At 50.9% G+C, this 24,230-nt stretch overlaps 1 protein-coding gene across 1 annotated transcript in view; it reads left to right on the forward strand.

Moving 5' to 3' along the window:
• The first annotated feature begins 16,702 nt into the window (after positions 1–16,702).
• The window catches only part of NDUFA5 (NADH:ubiquinone oxidoreductase subunit A5), a 58,659-nt gene continuing 51,131 nt past the window's right edge, over positions 16,703–24,230 (forward strand). Inside the window, exon 1 of the mRNA XM_073650716.1 lies at positions 16,703–16,949. Within this exon, the coding sequence (XP_073506817.1) occupies positions 16,929–16,949 (21 nt within the window). The 5' untranslated portion in view covers positions 16,703–16,928. The remainder of the gene's footprint in view (positions 16,950–24,230) is intronic.

The raw sequence follows: 24,230 nt of genomic DNA on the forward strand, positions 1-24,230 counted from the left end.
ATATAGTGTAGAGACGGTTAGATAGTATGGTGCTGCGTATATGGTGTGGAATCCACACTATATACACTGCCATATCTATACATTATATATTATATACACTGCTCCACTCTATATTCCTGAACACAGTGTATATGTATATACTGTATAATGTGTGTCTGTATATATATATATATATATATATTGCAGAGTACCACTCCTGTCCTGTATACTGGGTGTAATTCTCTGTGTATGTATTATTCTGTATATACAGTATATACACTGGATAGAACCAATTCTCCTGTCCTGTATACTGGGTGTAATTCTCTGTGTATGTATTATTCTGTATATACAGTATATACACTGGATAGAACCAATTCTCCTGTCCTGTATACTGGGTGTAATTCTCTGTGTATGTATTATTCTGTATATACAGTATATACACTGGATAGAACCAATTCTCCTGTCCTGTATACTGGGTGTAATTCTCAGTATCTGTATATACACACTGCACTGCTAAAATAAGATGTAAAATAATAATAATTTGAGTGATTTACCCTCTGATATGTACCTCTCCCAGCATGCACTGTCAGATTTAATCCTTCAGGGCCTGCTGGGAGTTGTAGGTTTCTTACTGCAGGGATGATGCGGGGACAGCATCAAGTCATTCACACTTTAAAGAGAACCTGTCACGTCCTAGCGGCCCTCTACACTGCCCCCATAGCGTTGATAGTGATGCAATGTGCATCACTAGCAAGCTGTTTTCATGAAAATCGCTGCAGCTATAATGAATTTATAACGTTTAATATACTTATATCCTACCTGCCTTTTCAGTCATAGGGGCGTGCTTGTCATATTCAGTCAAGGGCGGGAGCAGCATTCACTCACTGCTGGCGCCGTCCATGTATTTGAATCCTGTTCCCGGCCAGCGCTGATATTGTGGGACGCAGGCGCACTTGTAGATGTCCGGCTGCCTGCGCAGTGAGGCTCTGTGATTAGCAGATTCACTGCGCATGCGCTGGGAACATAGCGCGTTAAAGCGCATGCGCAGTGAGGCTGTGTGATTATGACTTTTTCTTCACTTTGAAAATTGTTTAAGTTGGCTGAGGGACTGGGTGGTTTACCTAGGACAAGGAATGGCCATGTGTAAGAAAAACCGCTACTGATTGTAAATGACAGATTCTGTTAACTACAATAAATAAGTTGGTTAACAAGAAACACTTTGATATAGTGCACTACACAATACAGTTCTCTTTTACACACTGTATAGTTTGCTAAAAGGCACACGTTTTAGTGGGAGAGGCCGAAAAATGAACGAGTAATACTACCGTTTACGGATGCTGTAGTGTGGGCCCCTAGAGTCAATTCTCCTGGTGGGCCCTAGGCACCCCAGTCCGACCCTGGCTGCAATAGTCACTGCAAAGCTGAACATGTACAATGCAGACACCTAAATAGGACTTGGTGACATTTCAGGTGCAAAAGCTCATAAAAAAGTTTAAACAGTCCAAAATAACCATAAGAAAGAAAAATGAGCTGCACTCACCAGTCCTTAAAAGCAGTATCTTTATTCCATGAGGATAAAAAGTCCGGCAAGCAGGGAGAGCGGGGAAGAAAAAAAGCAGACAACAGCTGTTTCGCGTGAAGACGCTTCTACAGGTCTGTGTTACTCACAACACATGACATCACATCCTTTATATGCAAATTAAACAAAAACACATGATCACAAAAATAAAAAAACACAAATCAGAACAGAATCATAAAAACATAGAAAAATCCAGACGATCATTTAAGCCCAATGGACCATTAGCATTCAAGCGAATGATCCATTTAGTTTCGATTTGAAGCAAACCTTTCTTGATCAGGCTTCAGAGTTGAATAACAACTTTCTTGCTCGTGGTTATCCTAGACATGAACTAAATACCGCACTTGAGAAAGCACAACAATTTACACGAGATAGTCTTTTATTAAAACGCTATAAGTCACCCTCCCATCATGCGCAGACAGCTACTAAAAGGATTGTTTTTCATTTCAAGCATAGTCCCATTAATGACACGATTAAAAAAGCCATTTTGAACAATTAGCATCTTTTGGAGTCTGATCCAGATTTATTATCAGTGGCCAAAAACAAACCTATAGTATCCTATATGCGTAGTCAGAATATAGGAGACTTAGTCAGTAAACACAGACTTCCAGTGGAATCTAAAAATTGGTTGCAGAAAAACATTCCCTCTGGGAATTTTAGATGCGGTTCTTGTTCTTTTTGTAATCTGCACCTCACGACTAATCCCTTGCATATTGGCCCGATTACACATTTTGTTAAGGTCCAAGAATATTGTTTATGTAATTTTTTGTCCTTGTAATTTTTTTTTACATAGGGAAGACTATACGTTCTTTATTTATTAGGATCAGGGAGCATTTACATTCCCTAGAAACCCAAAAGGGCTCCAAAAGATTTATTAAGCATGTTACTGAATTTCATAATGCTAACCCTAAATCATTGAGATTTGCTGGCTTAGAACAGCTTCATTTTCCCAGTAGAGGCGGCAATCTGAATAAGCTGCTGCTTCAAATCGAAACTAAATAGATCATTCGCTTGAATGCTAATGGTTCATTGGGCTTAAATGATCGTCTGGATTTTTCTATGTTTTTATGATTCTGTTCTGATTTGTGTTTTTTTATTTTTGTGATCATGTGTTTTTGTTTAATTTGCATATAAAGGATGTGATGTCATGTTTTGTGTGTAACACACACATTGTATCAATCACATTAAGTGTTGAACCACAATCCACAAATACCTGAAATTCAATCAAATCTCCCTGCAGAGTAGTACTCCCAGAAAGAAATACTCCTGCAGAGTGTAAACAAGCTATACGGGCATAACTGACCTTTTTTTTTCCTTTACTTAAACGACACTCACAATACTTAATCAAATGGTCAGCTTTACCACAATAAAGACACAATCCCTCTGCGAATCTCCGGTCTCTTTCCTGATAGCGGAGTGACAGTCCCCCAACCTCCATCGGTTCCCCGCCGTCAGAGCAGATTTTCTGGGGACTAGGACCTGACATTACAGGAGTCTTTACCTCATTGAGCCTGCACCTCAGTCTCCTGTCTATACGAACAGCTAACTGCATAGCTTCCTGCAGAGTCTCAGGTGCAGGGAATGCAATTAGCAAATCCTTAACCCTTTCACTCAGACCAGCAAGAAATAAACATCTCAGCGCCAGATCATTCCACTTAACTTCTGAAGCCCATCTCCTGAAGTGTGTGCAATAATTTTCAACATCATCTGACCCCTGATTCAAAGGTCTAAGTTCTGATTCAGCAGATGAGATTCGATCAGGATCGTCATATAATAGCCCCATAGCAGAAAAAAATTCTTCAACAGACCTTAAACACGGATCATTAGGCTGGAGAGAAAGGCCCACCCCTGTGGTTCATTGCGCAAAAGTGACATAATAAAACCAATGCGCTGTGATTCATTCCCAGAGGATCTTGGTCTCAAACGAAAATATAACAAACAAGCATTTTTCAAGGAAAAAAAATCTTGCTGTTTACCATAAAAAACATCAGGCAGTCCTACCTTGGGTTCCACAAAATGCGCTCCAGAACTGCTACTCACGTGTTGCTGAAGCTCGGCCACCTCCAGAGACAATCCCTGCAGGCGTTGAGCCAAATCCTGGACGGAAACCATACTGATCCCCAAATTTCTTTCCTTTTAGTTTTTTGGGCTGGACTTACTGTTATGATCTGCAACATGTACTAAGGAAAGATAGGGGAAAGCTGTCCCTACAGTAAGACTAAGCTGAATCCCTACAATGTAGTGGGCTGCCTGTTCCTAGTGAACAGACCCGCCTTAGTCCTCGGCTAGTCTGAACGAAGACCTATAGATTTAAGGAAGGGATCCCTAAAAGAACTAAGGACTGGGACAAAATGGGACACCTCCTAAACAGAAGTTGTTGCAGAACTCAAAAAGATAAACTGACAAAAAGTACTAGAGATCCCAGAGGACCAAGCGAACTTGACAGAGAAAGGCACAGAAGCACCAGGCTAGAGAAACAGTAAAACACTGAAGTCCAGCACAGCCAGAAGGGCGGAGCTGGAATATAAAGGCTGATGGTCACGTAACCGCAAAACACAAGATGGAAAGAACAAACAGGAGGGTTCTAACACTTACTAGGAGAAGCTACCTCCATATACAATTAACAAATAAAGTAGAACTTTGCAACGCTAAGTATGTAAATATGAAGTATGAAATATGAATAGCATTACTGCTGTAGAAAATAGAAATAAATGAGAAATCTTAGCGCATGTAAATATGAAGTATGAAATATGAATAGCATTACTATTGTGAATACTACCAATGTGAATACCTCTGTAAGGGACATCCGTCTGCTTATATGTGGGAAAGTAAGATCCTACTGCAATTAAAACCACCGGCGTCATAGAGGCGGAGTGCTCAGTCAAAGCTTAAACATAGAAACAGAAAAAACTGACGGCACTTCCAAAACAAGAAATAGGTGTGAACAGGTGCTTACTAGGAGAAGCTACCTCCATATTCAATTAACAAATAATGTAGCACTCTGTGCACCTTGGTTGGGTTCTGGCATTTTGAGAAACGCCTTACTGCGGCTGCCAGGTACACATGAATTGGCCAATTTATGCGCTAAGATTTCTCATTTATTTCTATTTTTTACAGCAGTAATGCTATTCATACTTCATATTTACATGCGCTAAGATTTCTCATTTATTTCTATTTTCTACAGCAGTAATGTTATTCATATTTATACTTCATATTCACATACTTAGCGTTGCAGAGTGCTACTTTATTTGTTAACTGTAGAGGGATCATCCTTATTCTCATTTGCACAAAGAAAAACTAGAAGCAATGGGATGAAACTGAAAGGGAGAAGATACAGATTAGATATTAGAAAAAACTTTTGGACAGTGAGGGTGATTAATGAGTGGAACAGGCGGCCACAAGAGGTGGTGAGTTCTGCTTCAATGGAAGTCTTCAAACAGAGGCTGGACAGATATCTGTCTGAGATGGTTTAGTGAATCCTGCATTGAGCAAGTGGGTTGGACCAGATGACCCTGGAGGTCCCTTCCAACTCTAACATTCTATGATCCATGTAAGTTTACATTTAATTGTCATTTATAATGTATGTAGCTTTATTTTTCTTCAATAACGTATTTTGTATTTATCCAAACAGGCTGCTAAACGATAGCCGACTGGCTTACATGTAGCTATTTTTTTTAAATCTCGGCAAATCTGTGCATTGTTTTGATTTTCCAAAATGATACAGGTGTAGCTGGAAGTTTTCTCTCTCAGCAATTGTTAGGCAGCCTTCAGAAGTTGTGACTGTGTTGCATTTTTTGCTGCAACATTTTTGCTGCCTGAACATATACACACACAAGAAACTTTTGGGCTGTGTGCCCACTATGCGTTTTTCAAGCGTTTTTGCCGCAGAATTTCCGCAGCGAAAACGCTTAAAAAACGCTTGGTAATATGTGCCCCATGGTCCCCAATGATAATCTGCATGTGCTGTGCACATGCTGCGGAAATTTCCGCTGCGGAAAAATACGCAGCATGTCCATTAATTTTGCGGACACGTAGCGTAATTGCCGCCATTGACTTGCATTGAAACGCTTCATATCCGCATCACAACATGTGCACACGCGGATATGAAGCGATTCAATGTGCGGATGGTACCCAGGCCTGGACAAGAGGAGACTCTCATCCAGACCCGGGTACCAGCAGATCGCTCTCTAGACTCTGTCACGTCTGTCACATGTGCTCAGTGTGAACCTGCTTTCATCTGTGAATAGCACAGTGCGCCAGTGGCGACTTTGCCAATCCTGGTGTTCTGTGGCAAATGCCAAGCGTCCTGCACGGTGTTGGGCTGTGAGCACAACCCCCATCTGTGGACGTTGGGCCCTCATACCACCCTCATGGAGTCGGCTTCTAACCGTTTGTGCAGACACATGCACATTTGTGGCCTGCTGGAGGTCATTTTGCAGGGCTCTGGCAGTGCTCCTCTTGTTCCTCCTTGCACAAAGGCAGAGGTAGCGGTCCTGCTGCTGGGTTGTTGCCCTCCTATGGCCCCCTCCACGTCTCCTGGTGTACTGGCCTGTCTCCTAGTAGTGCCTCCAGCCTCTGGACACTACGCTGACAGACACAGCAAACCTTCTTGCCACAGCTTGCATTGATGTGCCATCCTGAATGAGCTGCACTACCTGAGCAACTTCTGTGGGTTGTAGAGTCTGTCTCATGCTACCACAAGTGTGAAAGCACAACCAACATTCAAAAGTGACCAAAACATCAGCCAGAAAGCATTGGTACTGAGATGTGGTCTGTGGTCCCCACCTGCAGAACCACTCCTTTATTGAGGGTGTCTTGATAATTGCCAATAATTTCCATCTATTGTCTATTCCATTTGCACAACAGCATGTGAAATTGATTGTCAATCAGTGTTGCTTCCTAAGTGGACAGTTTGATTTCACAGAAGTTTGATTTACTTGGGAGTTATATTCTGTTGTGTAAGTGTTCCCTCTATTTTTTTGAGCAGTGTACATAGATCCCCAGATCTCTCCACATCACATCAAAAATCAAGGCTACATTTTCTCTTTGACCAACTGTTATCTCAATGTCAAGTCCAGCAATAATTGCAAACTGCAAAGTACATAAAATACATGTAATATAAACAAGTAAAACAATACATGCATTATAAAAGATACTACATACCGTACAAATGCCTGCTCGATAGTTTTTTTTCTTCCTTGTTTCTTCATGATATGATTTCTATGAAATTTTATTCTGCTGATGATTTGCATATTTTAAAAGATATTACATTTGTCATTCTTTTGTGGATGTTTGATTCCTTATAATTGCAAAATACCAATACAGGAGTGGACACAAACATTAGAGTGTTTCTGTGCAAGATCTGTATAAGGGCCCCTCTTACACCACAGCTCATCATAAAGCACCCAATTCTTTTTCTTTTACAATCCACCAATAATTGTGAGCTATGAAGTCTATTAGCTCATACACTTACATGTAATCTAATTGATAACAGTAAACTGCTTACAAGAAGGCAGTTGACCGCCTAGCCTATTGGACCTCTGTACAGCTGTACAGGATTCACCAATGGTATATCCACCTCTGTACCAATATAATTGTTACTTATTAGGGTTGAGCGAGTATGTTCTGTTCCGAGTATGCTCGGGCCAAGCTCCGAGTATTTATAGCTGCTCGGTGATATGGTTGAATCGCTCCCGTGTGCGTGATTTGCAACTGTTTGACAGTTTTATTACATGTGAGGAATGTGTAAGAAATAGACATTCCTCCCATGTATTAAAACTGTCAAACAGTTGCAAATCATGCACACGGGAGCGATTCAACCATATCACCGAGCAGCTGTAAATACTCGGAGCTCGGCCCGAGCATACTTGGCGAAAGGGTTAATAGAACATACTCGCTCAACACTATTACTTATTCATCATAGTTACAGCATTAAATATTCTTTTAACTAACAAGTTAGCAGAATGATTATTAAAAACTGTAATTGCTTTCATGTGAACAGTGCTACACAGCTCCGAGATATGGATGGCAGATTAAAAGCATCACACTATTTTTAGAAGTAGATTAGAACCCCCGTAAAAAGCTTCAAACGTGGGAGGAACAAATGATCCTAATATTGCCATATAGTGACTGAAAAACTGTTTAGATTATGTAACACAGTGATACCTTGACTAACGAGTGCATCTACTTACAAATTTTCCGAGATACGAGCCGTCACTCAGTTGATTTGTTTTATGATGCAAGCGGAGATCTGAGTTATGAGCAAGCGAGTTTACGACACTCATCACGGTGGTTATCCTGCCATGCAAGCATCTCTGTCTTTGCTGTTACACTTTGGACCTTTTCTTGTGAAACATTTACCTGGGGTGAACTCTAGTTTTAGCACTGCTTGCTGCATGCATTTGACATGGGGCTGTCCATAGGATAAGGCTATGTGCCCACGATGCAGAAATGCTCAGGATTTTTTCCTGACCGTTTCTGCATCCTCCTGGCAGAAAAAAATGCATGCGGATTGTACATGCGGATTGTACATGCGGATTTTACATGCGTTTTTCCTGCCAGGGACATGCGGATGTGAAGCGTTCTTCACTGGCATTTCCGCATGCGGGTTAACAAGCGCTTTCCAAGCGATTTTAGCATCACTTGGAAAGTGCTTGTGACAACTAGGTCACACTATATAAATCCATGCAAACAGCACGAGAGAGTGATTAAAAATAAAAAAAATAATAATACTTACCTTCCGATGGCCCCCGAGACTTGCTGCGCTCCTGTGCTGGCTGCTGGCAGATCGCAGTACGCTGTACTGAAAAGACCTGCTGTCACATGACTGTGACGTCAGTGCAGGTCCTTCAGTCCTGCGCGATCTGTCGGCAAGCGGAGAGAAAGAGTCCGGGGGCCGTCGGAAGGTGAATATAATCTTTATTTTTTATTTTATTCTTTTTTTTATGGTACCTGGGTGTGGATGAAACTCTCCTGTCCTCCACACCCGGGTAACATCCGCACATTAGAACGCGCCAATTACGCAAGTACAGATGCAGTCTTGCGAAATTGGCGCGTTCTAATGCAAGTCAATGGCGGCGAAAACGCAGCGCTTCCGCAAAATTAATGGACATGCTGCGGATTTTTGAGCGCAGCATAAACGCTGCGGAAAAATCCGTAGCATGGGCATTGAAAGTGCGGAATTGCATTGGAGACCATGGGGGAAGGTTTACCAAGCGTTTCCCAACCGTTTACGCTGTGGAAATTCCGCAGCGTAAACGCTTGAAAAACGCATCGTTGGCACACAGCCTAATGGTTATTTTTTGGTTTATGATCTGCTATATTTTCTATGGCAGTACTGTAAGTTATTTCTCATATGCAGCAAGGTACAGTATACTGCTCTATTATGTGCACTCTCTGACTCTTTGGAGTGTAGGCTTTAGGGTTCAATATTTGCTATATTTATATGTGAAAATGATTGTGAAGTTATTAAAAAAAAAAGTAAAGTACAATTGTTTATTACACGTTTTTCATACTGTACATTACTGTATTTGTTATTAATAAAGTTAATTTTTCTTATTTAAAAACACCTAACAAAAAAATTGGTGTGGTTTTTGGGGAGCAGGGACGGATTAATAGCATTTCAATTTATTTTAATGGGGACATTTAATATATGAGCAACTTCAGTTAAGAGCTCAGTCACAGAACAAATTAAACTCGTAAGTCAAGGTATTACTGTATTTATTTAGAGTACGCAATAGTCATTGAAAACATATTTTAATAGCAAACTAAAATGAAAAAACCTTTAGGGTCTGTTCACATGGTGCAGCAACATGCGCCGGGTGTACAGAAGTAGGCCGGAACCGGAAGTTCCAAGCATGCCTCAATGGAGCGCAGACCCTGTCCACCAGATATCCCTGCGTTCCAGATTGAGGCGCCGTCTGCATGCGTCAAGTCAGTGTGTAGATTGATCAATATTCTCATTTGCACATGGAAACACGAGAAGCAACGGAATGAAACTGAAAGGGAGAAGATACAGATTATTAATTAGAAAAAACTTTTGGGCAGTGAGGGTGATCAATGAGCAGAACAGGCTGCCACGAGAGGTGGTGAGTTCTCCTTCAATGGAAGTCTTCAAACAGAGGCTGGACAGACATCTGTCTGAGATGATTTAGTGAATCCTGCATTGAGCAGGAGGTTGGACACGATGACCCTGGAGGTCCCTTCCAACTCTAACATTCTAGGATTCTAACAGAACTGTGTTGCACAGATTCAATGTAGCAGAGCTACAGGAACCAGTAGAGCAAGGGCTAATAATAAATGGTGAAACAGCAAGTAGCAATGATGCCAACTACCAGAATACTTAGGAGGTGTCCTGCCACCTGACCCAGACAACGTGGTTTGGGAGTATGAAGACACAAGGGCGTGGCAGGATGACAAGGCAACCAGATGCGCAGAGGATGAAAGACGTAGCACCCGACGCCGAAATCACAACAGGTTTGTAACAACAAATTTAATGGCTTCAACAACAACCCAAAGAGACAATGTGAGTATTTACAGCCGTGGGCCGGCACACTTTACTGACACTCCTGACACTTGTCACGGCCTGCTGGCAATTGGTTCAGTAGCTCCTCTAGCACAGTCTTGGAGCCATTCTCAATACAGCACAGCACACACTCCTAGCGCTTTAGATAGCTCATCTCTGTAATTCTTGGCAGCAGTGTCCTGTAGTAACTTATTTCAGGTTCTCTGTTCCCCTTTGTGGTGGAAATCCTTCTGTCTCTCAGTAATGGGAGTAATCCTTCTCTCTCTCAGTAAGGGGTGGTTCTCTCTGCCAATGGGATATATCATTATTTCATCGGTCATGATGATTGCGTTGGTACCCTAGATGTATATTTTTATGGTGGAATTGAATATTTCTATTAAAAAAAAGTTGGATTTGTGTTAAGCTTTTGTGACTTATTTTAATGAAACTTTATTTACAAAGGGAATCTGTCAGCAGGATTTCATCCTCAACACCCAAAACTAGTTCTATGTACATGTACAGTAGCTCTTTCAAAGACAAGTCCAGCAATACATTTACATGGCCAGTCCATTCCTCCCTTACTGAGAAATCAGTGTTTGAAATTACATGCAAATGAGGCTGAAGATGTGAAGCCTCTATCACTCCAGCTCGGTTCCCCGCCCAGCACCGCCTCCTCCTGTTTGACTGATAGCTGTGTGACTTCAGGCAAAGGACCTGTGAAGCAGAAGGAGGCCTTGATGAATAGGGCCCTAAGTATACATACATTTTTATGTGAACACACTTTGCACACATACATACAAACAGCTCAGTCTCTGTACTTACATGGACACATTCACTGTCACTAATCCAGGCCTGACCGCACAAACCCGGCTGTGACATGCAGGTGAGTGGCCAAATCTACCTCTGACGCACCATTAATGGACCAAGTGTACTGGGCTCTGGTGGACAGCAGTCGGTGCTCAGCTGTTCCACCAATCAGCTTGGTGATTGGACCTATTCCCACTATCAGTATTTGGTCAGTATTCGGTCAGTATTTCTTCTCAGGAGTGGTAGACAAAGCCAGGTGAGGAACAATCAGAGAAAAGGTATAATAGAAACAAGTCACCAATTCTGCATTTATCACCCACTCCTGGTTTTGGCTCCCACTCCTGAGAAAAAATACTGATCGAATGCTGATAGTGGGGCCATGGCCTAAGTCTCTCTGCAGCTTGGCGCTCAGTGTCTGATGTGCACAGATGACGTTGCACCCTGTCGTCCTCCACTATTTCTGTCCAAGAGAAGTTTATCCAAAGATAGGTGGGGGAAAGGGTTTAATAATATTTTTTAAAAATTACGCTCTCCTGGCGCAGCTTCTTGCTAGCAGCCGCCCTAAGCACTGGACATCTGGTATCAATTGGCAAATACGCCCCTGGTGAATTGGACACTGAATATACTGTGATGTTCCAGCATCATTGCTGTGTGGGGAGAGGGCTTCTGGATGTACGAATAGGTGGTAGGGACTGTATATGACTCGCCCCCTGGGCCGTGGGGCACCCGGAACCGGGCTTCAGTGCGATGATGGGGGTAGTAGTGGCAACCCGATCCCGTGGCTCAGGGTGGTCAGACCAAATGCTGTGGCAGTCTATTTGTAAATTTAGGAATGTTCGACTACGCCACCCGTGGATTGCGGCTACTATGAACCGCCGCTGCAAGGTAGTCCACTGAGGCTGATGATGTGTGCAGCTGAGATAGTATAACTCCCCACGGGAAGAGTGTAGCCTCAGGGCAGTTAATAGGATGCTGGGGGTGATGGTGCAGGCGCAGCATAAATAACACAGAGTCCAATGATGCAGTCCAGGGTTTTTACTCACAGTTGTTATCCATGTCACTGCCCAAGCCGTGCTGCGTCCACCAGGTGAGGGGCTCGGTCAACCCCCAGGCAATTCAGGAGTATGGCACAGGACCCCCTTCTGTCCTTTCTCTGGCCTCTCGTGCCCCACCAGTGACCAAACTTCTGTCCAGCTGCCGCGGATCTATGCGGGGAAACATGGGCCCCATTTCCCGCTATCCTATATGGTGCCTTCCTAGCAGGTTTAGCGGGGGGTCGCACCAATAGATGATCACGACCTCCGGTTTTGGCTGAGGGATGATTTACCTCCACCAACTTGGGAATCCGGTACCCTTATTCTGCCTGACCCTTCACCCGATATCTCGTGGGTTCCTAGGGTCCCTTCTGCCTTCTTGTTTCTGGAGCCTTTCTACTCCTCTTTCTCTCCACCTTTCTTCCTTCCTTCTCCTTCTCCTCTTCTCCCTTCTGGCTCCGGCCTTCACCCTAGGCCTGCCTCGTGGAGCTGAGCTCAGACTGAGCCTCAGCTCCCTGTCAGCCCTCTCTCCTGCTCTGACTGAACGAACTCCCTCCTAAGATGGCCCCCACCTTTTATCTGCTTCTCTGTGTCTGAGCTCAGGTGACCTGCACCCAATGAGCTCCTTCCTATGCTCCAGAAACCGTCCCCTTCTGCCCCTACATCACTGGGTTCTCTCCCCCCTCCCCACTCCAGCCAGGGACATGGTCAGTTGTGCCTGCATATATATAAATGGGAGCACCGTCGAGCTGTCCCCCGGAAATGGGGTGAGTGTGTGTATGCAGCTAACTGAGCCCTGGTCCATACTCCATCCTTACCCGGGAGTGGAATATCACACCTCTGGTTGAGGTGCAATACTCCTGTAGCAACCGAACCCTCGGGGCGCTACATTCCCCCTGGTAAACCACAGCACGTCCTCGGGCTGGAACAAAGCAAAAACATTTGATTTACAAGACATGCAAAACTTTTTCAAAACTTTTCACATTAGAAACCGGCCGGCATTATTCAACGTCCCTTTATGGGAAACACTTTCTCTTTACTAGACATTATACTGCACTTTTAATATTACTGGAACTCTTTTGTCATATAACATTTTCTAGGAGCATATAAAACTATTCAGTATATCAAACTTTTTCAGGTAAAACATTTTTTTAGTAGATTCTCTTCTTCACTGGCCACTGTGCAACTTGCGACCAGGTGTGTATTCTTTCATTAAGTGCAAAACTTCAGCAAACTTTCAAACATGAGGGACACCTTGTCCCGAGGTAGACGTTGCAGTTCTTTTATAAAACCAGTAGGGGGCGCTTTAAACGGGCAACAGTCAAATAACATTTCCAAAGGGGCAGCTAAACAGTTCTGTGTACCCAGACGGGTAACCATGTACAGTTATACTCTACCGTTTACTGGTAACGGTATCCTCCGCACGCGCCTTGCTCCTCATGGTGTTGATCTTCAGACCCGTCCGGGCCCTCTTGGTATGCGCATGCTGAGTAGTACTGCTCCTCCTCTTCTACTACTCTGTGGACATGGAGGGCGTACCACCCCTTCACGCCTCGGTGTCGGGTGTAGGACACCACGTCTCCAGGATACAGATCCCGCCCACGATGACCTTCCGGCAGGTGGCTCTCCACATCCCTTCGGGTCACGAACACGTCGCTAATCGTGCTTGGATCTCTTATGAAACCCCAGCCATGCTCTTGCTGGAATTTCACCACGGTCACGGTGGCTCGGGGACCGCGGGCGGCTTGGGGGTCTCGCCGGGTACGCATCTTTTGCTCGGCACTCTGGGCCTGCAGCTGCTCCTGCCTCTGACGCCGTTCTCGTTGCTCCCTTTCAAACAGCGCCACCTGTCGGCTGCAGGTCTCCCGCCTGCGGGCTGCGTCTGCCCGCGTCTCTTGAACGAACCCGATCAGGTCCTCTCCAGTCGGGTCCCACTCATACTGGGCATCTTCAATTGGGGGCTGGGGCACTTCCACGGGCTCCGGAGCAGGTATGAGTGGGTGAAGCGGGGCTCCTGCCTCCGCGGAGGGGCCTCCCCTTTGCCGAGGATTAACCCACCCGGGTGGCCAGATAAAGGGCTGTCCATCCGGACCCGTATGTTGGCCGTACAGGTCCGCGCCCAGAGGTGGTGGTACTGGGGCTGTGGACGCTATCGGGCGAGCGGCGCCCGGGGGCCTCGAGCCTTGCGACCAGGCCCGAGGCGAACTGCTTCCGGTCGCGCCCGGGGTCAGAGGGCACGGCGTGGGACTTTGCTTGGTGACGGCATCCGCGGCTTGGGGCCTAGGTGGAGGCAGTGGGAGCGTGGTGGCGGCGACGGCTCCCGGGGGTTCTGGCTCCGTGACCGGTTCCTGGGGCAGGTTCGTGGCATCCGGACTCGGGGTAGGTACATCCCCTCTACTTGCCTCACATGCGGTGTTGTCCTCGGGCTCCGGTCCGCTCTCCCTGTCCTTGGGGGCAGGCGCGCTGCTGGATGTTGGCAGCATCTCCTGCGGCTGGGTCACGACCCGCCGAGCCATCTCCTCCTTCCACCCGGCGATGACGTCCCGCTGCGCTCGGACCATCCTCCGGTCCAGCTCCCCCAGCGCAGTCCGCATGTACTCCGGGTCCTCCTTGGGGAGCTGTGCTATCAGCTCCGTGAGGCTGCATGGGGATTCGGGCTGCAGCAGGCCCCTCACCAGGGTGCTGGAGCTGGTTCCTCTCTCCATCCCCAGGTGTGGTCTGGTGAGACTGATCCAAACCACACCCTGCCCCACAGTTTTCTTCGCTTTCCGCCCCCATTGGGGGTGGTCTTGGGGCAATCTGCTGACAATCACTCTCAGGGGCAGACCCCCCACCTTGAAGGACATCTCTACAGCCGCACTCATGGCTGTTGGGGGTGGGCTCCTTCTTTGGCGCCATTCTGGGACCTGGCCCACGATGGGAGGTGGCTTCCTGTTGTCTTTTGGCGCGCACATTATGGCGTCCGTTCTTCTGGGGCGGGCGCCATTTTTTAATACAGTGAAACAGTCTCTTTTCAGGCACGCAATACCCGTTTGTGGCGGGTTGGTCACAATCCTGCCGACTACGCCAAAGCTGACTCGCCCCCTGGGCCGTGGGGCACCCGGAACCGGGCTTCAGTGCGATGATGTGGCTCAGGGTGGTCAGACCAAATGCTGTGGCAGTCTATTTGTAGATTTAGGAATGTCCGACTACGCCACCCGTGGATTGAGGCTATTATGAACCGCCGCTGCAAGGCAGTCCACTGAGGCTGATGGTGTGTGCAGCTGAGATAGTATAACTCCCCACGGGAAGAGTGTAGCCTCAGGGCAGTTAATAGGATGCTGGGGGTGATGGTGCAGGCGCAGCATAAATAACACAGAGTCCAATGATGCAGTCCAGGGTTTTTACTCACAGTTGTTATCCATGTCACTGCCCAAGCCATGCTGCGTCCACCAGGTGAGGGGCTTGGTCAACCCCCAGGCAATTCAGGAGTATGGCACAGGACCCCCTTCTGTCCTTTCTCTGGCCTCTCGTGCCCCACCAGTGACCAAACTTCTGTCCAGCTGCCGCGGAGCTATGCGGGCAAACGTGGGCCCCGTTTCCCGCTATCCTATATGGTGCCTTCCTTGCAGGTTTAGCGGGGGGGTCGCACCAATAGATGATCACAACCTCCGCTCTTTGGCTGAGGGATGATTTACCTCCACCAACTTGGGAATCCGGTACCCTTATTCTGCCTGACCCTTCACCCGATATCTCGTGGGTTCCTAGGGTCCCTTCTGCCTTCTTGTTTCTGGAGCCTTTCTACTCCTCTTTCTCTCCACTTTTCTTCCTTCCTTCTCCTCTTCTCCCTTCTGGCTCCGGCCTTCACCCTAGGCCTGCCTCGTGGAGCTGAGCTCAGACTGAGCCTCAGCTCCCTGTCAGCCCTCTCTCCTGCTCTGACTGAACGAACTCCCTCCTAAGATGGCCCCCACCTTTTATCTGCTTCTCTGTGTCTGAGCTCAGGTGACCTGCACCCAATGAGCTCCTTCCTATGCTCCAGAAACCTTCCCCTTCTGCTCCTACATCACTTTGGTTCTCTCCCCCCTCCCCACTCCAACCAGGGACATGGTCAGTTGTGCCTGCATATATATAAATGGGAGCACCGTCGAGCTGTCCCCCGGAAATGGGGTGAGTGTGTGTATGCAGCTAACTGAGCCCTGGTCCATACTCCATCCTTACCCGGGAGTGGAATATCACACCTCTGGTTGAGGTGCAATACCCCTGTAGCAACCGAACCCTCGGGGTGCTACAGATACACTTCATAGAACCCTACCCTAAGTGTGCGGGGGATGTTATGCTGCTTTCACAATACGGTTTTGAAAATCTCAGCCAAACAGTGCAATATTTGTTGCAATCCCATGGCGGCCATCATGTGCATGTGTATAGAGCAGGCACACAGCAAGTCCCTGCTTTTACCAGCAGAGATTGAAGCTTGCTCCAGTCACTGCTATTTAACCACATAAATGCTGCTGTCAAGCTCCAATGGTGACATCTAAGTGGTTGAACCCTGGGTGGGGGTCCATTATGGTGCCCATCATTCCCCTGCAATGCTTCTATAGGCTAAATGAGTGCAGCTGGCACCCTACTGCCCCAGGTGGCGGACACGTAGCTTTCTTCTGCCATTTGTAGCCAATGAAACATGCACTATACAGTGTTATCTTTATATGGCCACCAGAGGGCACTGTGCGCAGCATTCCCTTAGAGATTAGGAATCCCATGGTGCCCAGCAGCGCGATATCATGCAGTGGAAAATAACTGATTCCTGTGGGACACGTCCCAGCTTTCCTTTGCATTCATTTACTATGCAGCCATTAGACAGCACAAGTGCAAACTGAGCCTCATTCACAATGTACAGCGCCATCCACGATCAAGGAAAGCTACGTCATGACGTAACACGCAGGATCCAGACGTCGGCGAACCTGATCCTGTACATCATCGTTCTCGTACTCGAGGATCGCTTGTTTAGGTCTAACGGTGTCATCTACCCATAGTGCAGCGCGAAGCAGCTATGGCCGGCGTCCTCAAGAAGGTGAGACGGGGAGGTCATGGGGACAGTGTGCAGCAGCAGCCCGTGTGTGTTTGTGTGTGTGCGCAGTAGCAGCAGCCCCGTGTGTGTGGCAGCAGTAGCCCTGCGTGTGTGTGTGTGTGTGTGTGTGTGTGTGTGTGTGTGTGTGTGTGTGTGTGTGTGTGTGTGTGTGTGTGTGAGCAGCAGCAGCCGCCCCCCCCCCCTTGTGTGTTCGAGCAGCCCAAGCCCCGTGTGTGTGTGTGTGTGTGTGTGTGTGTGTGGCAGCAGCAGCAGCCCCGTGTGTGTGTTTGTGTGCGTGTGCAGCAGTTGCCCCGTGTGTGTGTTTGTGTGTGTGCGGCAGCAGTAGCCCCGCGTGTGTGTGTGTGTGTGTGTGTGTGTGTGTGTGTGTGGCAGCAGCAGCCCCGTGTGTGTGTGTGTGGCAGCAGCAGCCCCGTGTGTGTGTGTACAGCAGCAGCAGCCCCGTGTGTGTGTGTGTGTGTGTACAGCAGCAGCAGCCCTGTGTGTGTGTGTGTACAGCAGCAGCAGCCCCGTGTGTGTGTGTGTGTGTGTACAGCAGCAGCAGCCCCGTGTGTGTGTGTGTGTACAGCAGCAGCAGCCCCGTGTGTGTGTGTGTGTACAGCAGCAGCAGCCCCGTGAGTGTGTGTGTGTGTACAGCAGTAGCAGCCCCGTGTGTGTACAGCAGTAGCAGCCCCGTGTGTGTACAGCAGCAGCCCCATGTGTGTGTGTGTGTACAGCAGCAGCAGCCCCATGTGTGTGTGTGTACAGCAGCAGCAGCCCCGTGTGTGTACAGCAGCAGCAGCCCCGTGTGTGTACAGCAGCAGCAGCCCCGTGTGTGTACAGCAGCAGCAGCCCCGTGTGTGTACAGCAGCAGCAGCCCCGTGTGTGTACAGCAGCAGCAGCCCCGTGTGTGTACAGCAGCAGCAGCCCCGTGTGTGTACAGCAGCAGCAGCCCCGTGTGTGTACAGCAGCAGCAGCCCCGTGTGTGTACAGCAGCAGCAGCCCCGTGTGTGTACAGCAGCAGCAGCCCCGTGTGTGTACAGCAGCAGCAGCCCCGTGTGTGTACAGCAGCAGCAGCCCCGTGTGTGTACAGCAGCAGCAGCCCCGTGTGTGTACAGCAGCAGCAGCCCCGTGTGTGTACAGCAGCAGCAGCCCCGTGTGTGTACAGCAGCAGCAGCCCCGTGTGTGTACAGCAGCAGCAGCCCCGTGTGTGTACAGCAGCAGCAGCCCCGTGTGTGTACAGCAGCAGCAGCCCCGTGTGTGTACAGCAGCAGCAGCCCCGTGTGTGTACAGCAGCAGCAGCCCCGTGTGTGTGTACAGCAGCAGCAGCCCCGTGTGTGTGTACAGCAGCAGCAGCCCCGTGTGTGTGTACAGCAGCAGCAGCCCCGTGTGTGTGTACAGCAGCAGCAGCCCCGTGTGTGTGTACAGCAGCAGCAGCCCCGTGTGTGTGTACAGCAGCAGCAGCCCCGTGTGTGTGTACAGCAGCAGCAGCCCCGTGTGTGTGTACAGCAGCAGCAGCCCCGTGTGTGTGTACAGCAGCAGCAGCCCCGTGTGTGTGTACAGCAGCAGCAGCCCCGTGTGTGTGTACAGCAGCAGCAGCCCCGTGTGTGTGTACAGCAGCAGCAGCCCCGTGTGTGTGTACAGCAGCAGCAGCCCCGTGTGTGTGTACAGCAGCAGCAGCCCCGTGTGTGTGTACAGCAGCAGCAGCCCCGTGTGTGTGTACAGCAGCAGCAGCCCCGTGTGTGTGTGTACAGCAGCAGCAGCCCCGTGTGTGTGTGTACAGCAGCAGCAGCCCCGTGTGTGTGTACAGCAGCAGCAGCAGCCCCGTGTGTGTGTGTGTACAGCAGCAGCAGCCCCGTGTGTGTGTGTGTACAGCAGCAGCAGCCCCGTGTGTGTGTGTGTACAGCAGCAGCAGCCCCGTGTGTGTACAGCAGCAGCAGCCCCGTGTGTGTACAGCAGCAGCAGCCCCGTGTGTGTGTGTGTACAGCAGCAGCAGCCCCGTGTGTGTGTGTGTACAGCAGCAGCAGCCCCGTGTGTGTGTGTGTACAGCAGCAGCAGCCCCGTGTGTGTGTGTGTACAGCAGCAGCAGCCCCGTGTGTGTGTGTGTGTACAGCAGCAGCAGCCCCGTGTGTGTGTGTGTGTGTACAGCAGCAGCAGCCCCGTGTGTGTGTGTGTACAGCAGCAGCAGCCCCGTGTGTGTGTGTGTGTACAGCAGCAGCAGCCCCGTGTGTGTGTGTGTGTACAGCAGCAGCAGCCCCGTGTGTGTGTGTGTGTACAGCAGCAGCAGCCCCGTGTGTGTGTGTGTGTACAGCAGCAGCAGCCCCGTGTGTGTGTGTGTGTACAGCAGCAGCAGCCCCGTGTGTGTGTGTGTGTACAGCAGCAGCAGCCCCGTGTGTGTGTGTGTGTACAGCAGCAGCAGCCCCGTGTGTGTGTGTGTGTACAGCAGCAGCAGCCCCGTGTGTGTGTGTGTGTACAGCAGCAGCAGCCCCGTGTGTGTGTGTGTGTACAGCAGCAGCAGCCCCGTGTGTGTGTGTGTGTACAGCAGCAGCAGCCCCGTGTGTGTGTGTGTGTACAGCAGCAGCAGCCCCGTGTGTGTGTGTACAGCAGCAGCAGCCCCGTGTGTGTGTACAGCAGCAGCAGCCCCGTGTGTGTGTACAGCAGCAGCAGCCCCGTGTGTGTGTACAGCAGCAGCAGCCCCGTGTGTGTGTGTGTACAGCAGCAGCAGCCCCGTGTGTGTGTGTGTACAGCAGCAGCAGCCCCGTGTGTGTGTGTACAGCAGCAGCAGCCCCGTGTGTGTGTGTACAGCAGCAGCAGCCCCGTGTGTGTGTGTACAGCAGCAGCAGCCCCGTGTGTGTGTGTACAGCAGCAGCAGCCCCGTGTGTGTGTGTACAGCAGCAGCAGCCCCGTGTGTGTGTGTACAGCAGCAGCAGCCCCGTGTGTGTGTGTACAGCAGCAGCAGCCCCGTGTGTGTGTGTACAGCAGCAGCAGCCCCGTGTGTGTGTGTACAGCAGCAGCAGCCCCGTGTGTGTGTGTACAGCAGCAGCAGCCCCGTGTGTGTGTGTACAGCAGCAGCAGCCCCGTGTGTGTGTGTACAGCAGCAGCAGCCCCGTGTGTGTGTGTACAGCAGCAGCAGCCCCGTGTGTGTGTGTACAGCAGCAGCAGCCCCGTGTGTGTGTGTGTACAGCAGCAGCAGCCCCGTGTGTGTGTGTGTACAGCAGCAGCAGCCCCGTGTGTGTGTGTGTACAGCAGCAGCAGCCCCGTGTGTGTGTGTGTACAGCAGCAGCAGCCCCGTGTGTGTGTGTGTGTACAGCAGCAGCAGCCCCGTGTGTGTGTGTGTACAGCAGCAGCAGCAGCCCCGTGTGTGTGTGTGTACAGCAGCAGCAGCAGCCCCGTGTGTGTGTGTACAGCAGCAGCCCCGTGTGTGTGTGTACAGCAGCAGCAGCAGCCCCGTGTGTGTGTGTACAGCAGCAGCAGCAGCCCCGTGTGTGTGTGTACAGCAGCAGCAGCAGCCCCGTGTGTGTGTGTACAGCAGCAGCAGCCCCGTGTGTGTGTGTACAGCAGCAGCAGCCCCGTGTGTGTGTGTACAGCAGCAGCAGCCCCGTGTGTGTACAGCAGCAGCAGCCCCGTGTGTGTGTGTACAGCAGCAGCAGCCCCGTGTGTGTGTGTACAGCAGCAGCAGCCCCGTGTGTGTGTACAGCAGCAGCAGCCCCGTGTGTGTGTGTGTGTACAGCAGCAGCAGCCCCGTGTGTGTGTGTGTACAGCAGCAGCAGCCCCGTGTGTGTGTGTGTACAGCAGCAGCAGCAGCCCCGTGTGTGTGTGTACAGCAGCAGCAGCAGCCCCGTGTGTGTGTGTACAGCAGCAGCAGCAGCCCCGTGTGTGTGTGTACAGCAGCAGCCCCGTGTGTGTGTGTACAGCAGCAGCCCCGTGTGTGTGTGTACAGCAGCAGCCCCGTGTGTGTGTGTACAGCAGCAGCCCCGTGTGTGTGTGTACAGCAGCAGCAGCAGCCCCGTGTGTGTGTGTACAGCAGCAGCAGCAGCCCCGTGTGTGTGTGTACAGCAGCAGCAGCAGCCCCGTGTGTGTGTACAGCAGCAGCAGCCCCGTGTGTGTGTGTACAGCAGCAGCAGCAGCCCCGTGTGTGTGTGTGTACAGCAGCAGCAGCAGCCCCGTGTGTGTGTGTGTGTGTGTGTACAGCAGCAGCAGCAGCCCCGTGTGTGTGTGTGTGTACAGCAGCAGCAGCAGCCCCGTGTGTGTGTGTGTGTACAGCAGCAGCAGCAGCCCCGTGTGTGTGTACAGCAGCAGCAGCAGCCCCGTGTGTGTGTACAGCAGCAGCAGCCCCGTGTGTGTGTACAGCAGCAGCAGCCCCGTGTGTGTGTACAGCAGCAGCAGCCCCGTGTGTGTGTGTACAGCAGCAGCAGCCCCGTGTGTGTGTGTACAGCAGCAGCAGCCCCGTGTGTGTGTGTACAGCAGCAGCAGCCCCGTGTGTGTGTGTACAGCAGCAGCAGCCCCGTGTGTGTGTGTGTACAGCAGCAGCAGCCCCGTGTGTGTGTGTGTGTACAGCAGCAGCAGCAGCCCCGTGTGTGTGTGTACAGCAGCAGCAGCAGCCCCGTGTGTGTGTGTACAGCAGCAGCCCCGTGTGTGTGTGTACAGCAGCAGCAGCAGCCCCGTGTGTGTGTGTACAGCAGCAGCAGCAGCCCCGTGTGTGTGTGTACAGCAGCAGCAGCAGCCCCGTGTGTGTGTGTGTACAGCAGCAGCAGCAGCCCCGTGTGTGTGTGTGTGTACAGCAGCAGCAGCAGCCCCGTGTGTGTGTGTGTACAGCAGCAGCAGCAGCCCCGTGTGTGTGTGTACAGCAGCAGCAGCAGCCCCGTGTGTGTGTGTGTACAGCAGCAGCAGCAGCCCCGTGTGTGTGTGTGTACAGCAGCAGCAGCAGCCCCGTGTGTGTGTGTGTGTACAGCAGCAGCAGCAGCCCCGTGTGTGTGTGTGTGTACAGCAGCAGCAGCCCCGTGTGTGTGTGTGTACAGCAGCAGCAGCAGCCCCGTGTGTGTACAGCAGCAGCAGCAGCCCCGTGTGTGTGTGTACAGCAGCAGCAGCAGCCCCGTGTGTGTGTGTACAGCAGCAGCAGCAGCCCCGTGTGTGTGTGTGTGTACAGCAGCAGCAGCAGCCCCGTGTGTGTGTACAGCAGCAGCAGCCCCGTGTGTGTGTGTACAGCAGCAGCAGCAGCCCCGTGTGTGTGTACAGCAGCAGCAGCAGCCCCGTGTGTGTGTGTACAGCAGCAGCAGCCCCGTGTGTGTGTGTACAGCAGCAGCAGCCCCGTGTGTGTGTGTACAGCAGCAGCAGCCCCGTGTGTGTGTGTACAGCAGCAGCAGCCCCGTGTGTGTGTGTACAGCAGCAGCAGCCCCGTGTGTGTGTACAGCAGCAGCAGCCCCGTGTGTGTGTACAGCAGCAGCAGCCCCGTGTGTGTGTGTACAGCAGCAGCAGCCCCGTGTGTGTGTGTACAGCAGCAGCAGCCCCGTGTGTGTGTGTACAGCAGCAGCAGCCCCGTGTGTGTGTGTACAGCAGCAGCAGCCCCGTGTGTGTGTGTGTACAGCAGCAGCAGCCCCGTGTGTGTGTGTGTACAGCAGCAGCAGCCCCGTGTGTGTGTGTACAGCAGCAGCAGCCCCGTGTGTGTGTGTACAGCAGCAGCAGCCCCGTGTGTGTGTGTACAGCAGCAGCAGCCCCGTGTGTGTGTGTACAGCAGCAGCAGCCCCGTGTGTGTGTGTGTACAGCAGCAGCAGCCCCGTGTGTGTGTGTGTACAGCAGCAGCAGCCCCGTGTGTGTGTGTGTACAGCAGCAGCAGCCCCGTGTGTGTGTGTGTACAGCAGCAGCAGCCCCGTGTGTGTGTGTGTACAGCAGCAGCAGCCCCGTGTGTGTGTGTGTACAGCAGCAGCAGCCCCGTGTGTGTGTGTGTACAGCAGCAGCAGCCCCGTGTGTGTGTGTGTACAGCAGCAGCAGCCCCGTGTGTGTGTGTACAGCAGCAGCAGCCCCGTGTGTGTGTGTACAGCAGCAGCAGCCCCGTGTGTGTGTGTACAGCAGCAGCAGCCCCGTGTGTGTGTGTACAGCAGCAGCAGCCCCGTGTGTGTGTGTACAGCAGCAGCAGCCCCGTGTGTGTGTGTACAGCAGCAGCAGCCCCTGTGTGTGTGTGTACAGCAGCAGCAGCCCCGTGTGTGTGTGTGTACAGCAGCAGCAGCCCCGTGTGTGTGTGTGTACAGCAGCAGCAGCCCCGTGTGTGTGTGTGTACAGCAGCAGCAGCAGCCCCGTGTGTGTGTGTGTACAGCAGCAGCAGCAGCCCCGTGTGTGTGTGTGTACAGCAGCAGCAGCAGCCCCGTGTGTGTGTGTGTACAGCAGCAGCAGCAGCCCCGTGTGTGTGTGTGTACAGCAGCAGCAGCAGCCCCGTGTGTGTGTGTGTACAGCAGCAGCAGCAGCCCCGTGTGTGTGTGTGTACAGCAGCAGCAGCAGCCCCGTGTGTGTGTGTACAGCAGCAGCAGCCCCGTGTGTGTGTGTGTACAGCAGCAGCAGCCCCGTGTGTGTGTGTGTACAGCAGCAGCAGCCCCGTGTGTGTGTGTACAGCAGCAGCAGCCCCGTGTGTGTGTGTGTACAGCAGCAGCAGCCCCGTGTGTGTGTGTGTACAGCAGCAGCAGCCCCGTGTGTGTGTGTGTACAGCAGCAGCAGCCCCGTGTGTGTGTGTACAGCAGCAGCAGCAGCCCCGTGTGTGTGTGTACAGCAGCAGCAGCAGCCCCGTGTGTGTGTGTACAGCAGCAGCAGCAGCCCCGTGTGTGTGTGTACAGCAGCAGCAGCAGCCCCGTGTGTGTGTGTGTACAGCAGCAGCAGCAGCCCCGTGTGTGTGTGTGTACAGCAGCAGCAGCAGCCCCGTGTGTGTGTGTGTACAGCAGCAGCAGCAGCCCCGTGTGTGTGTGTGTACAGCAGCAGCAGCAGCCCCGTGTGTGTGTGTGTACAGCAGCAGCAGCAGCCCCGTGTGTGTGTGTACAGCAGCAGCAGCAGCCCCGTGTGTGTGTGTGTACAGCAGCAGCAGCAGCCCCGTGTGTGTGTGTGTACAGCAGCAGCAGCGCCCCGTGTGTGTGTGTGTACAGCAGCAGCAGCCCCGTGTGTGTGTGTGTACAGCAGCAGCACCCGTGTGTGTGTGTGTACAGCAGCAGCAGCCCCGTGTGTGTGTGTACAGCAGCAGCAGCCCCGTGTGTGTGTGTACAGCAGCAGCAGCCCGTGTGTGTGTGTACAGCAGCAGCAGCCCCGTGT

The sequence above is a fragment of the Phyllobates terribilis genome, unplaced genomic scaffold (assembly GCF_046119375.1).
Source record: "Phyllobates terribilis strain yellow unplaced genomic scaffold, ASM4611937v1 Scaffold_11__3_contigs__length_659146591, whole genome shotgun sequence".
In the NCBI taxonomy this organism is placed as follows: Eukaryota; Metazoa; Chordata; class Amphibia; order Anura; family Dendrobatidae; genus Phyllobates; species Phyllobates terribilis.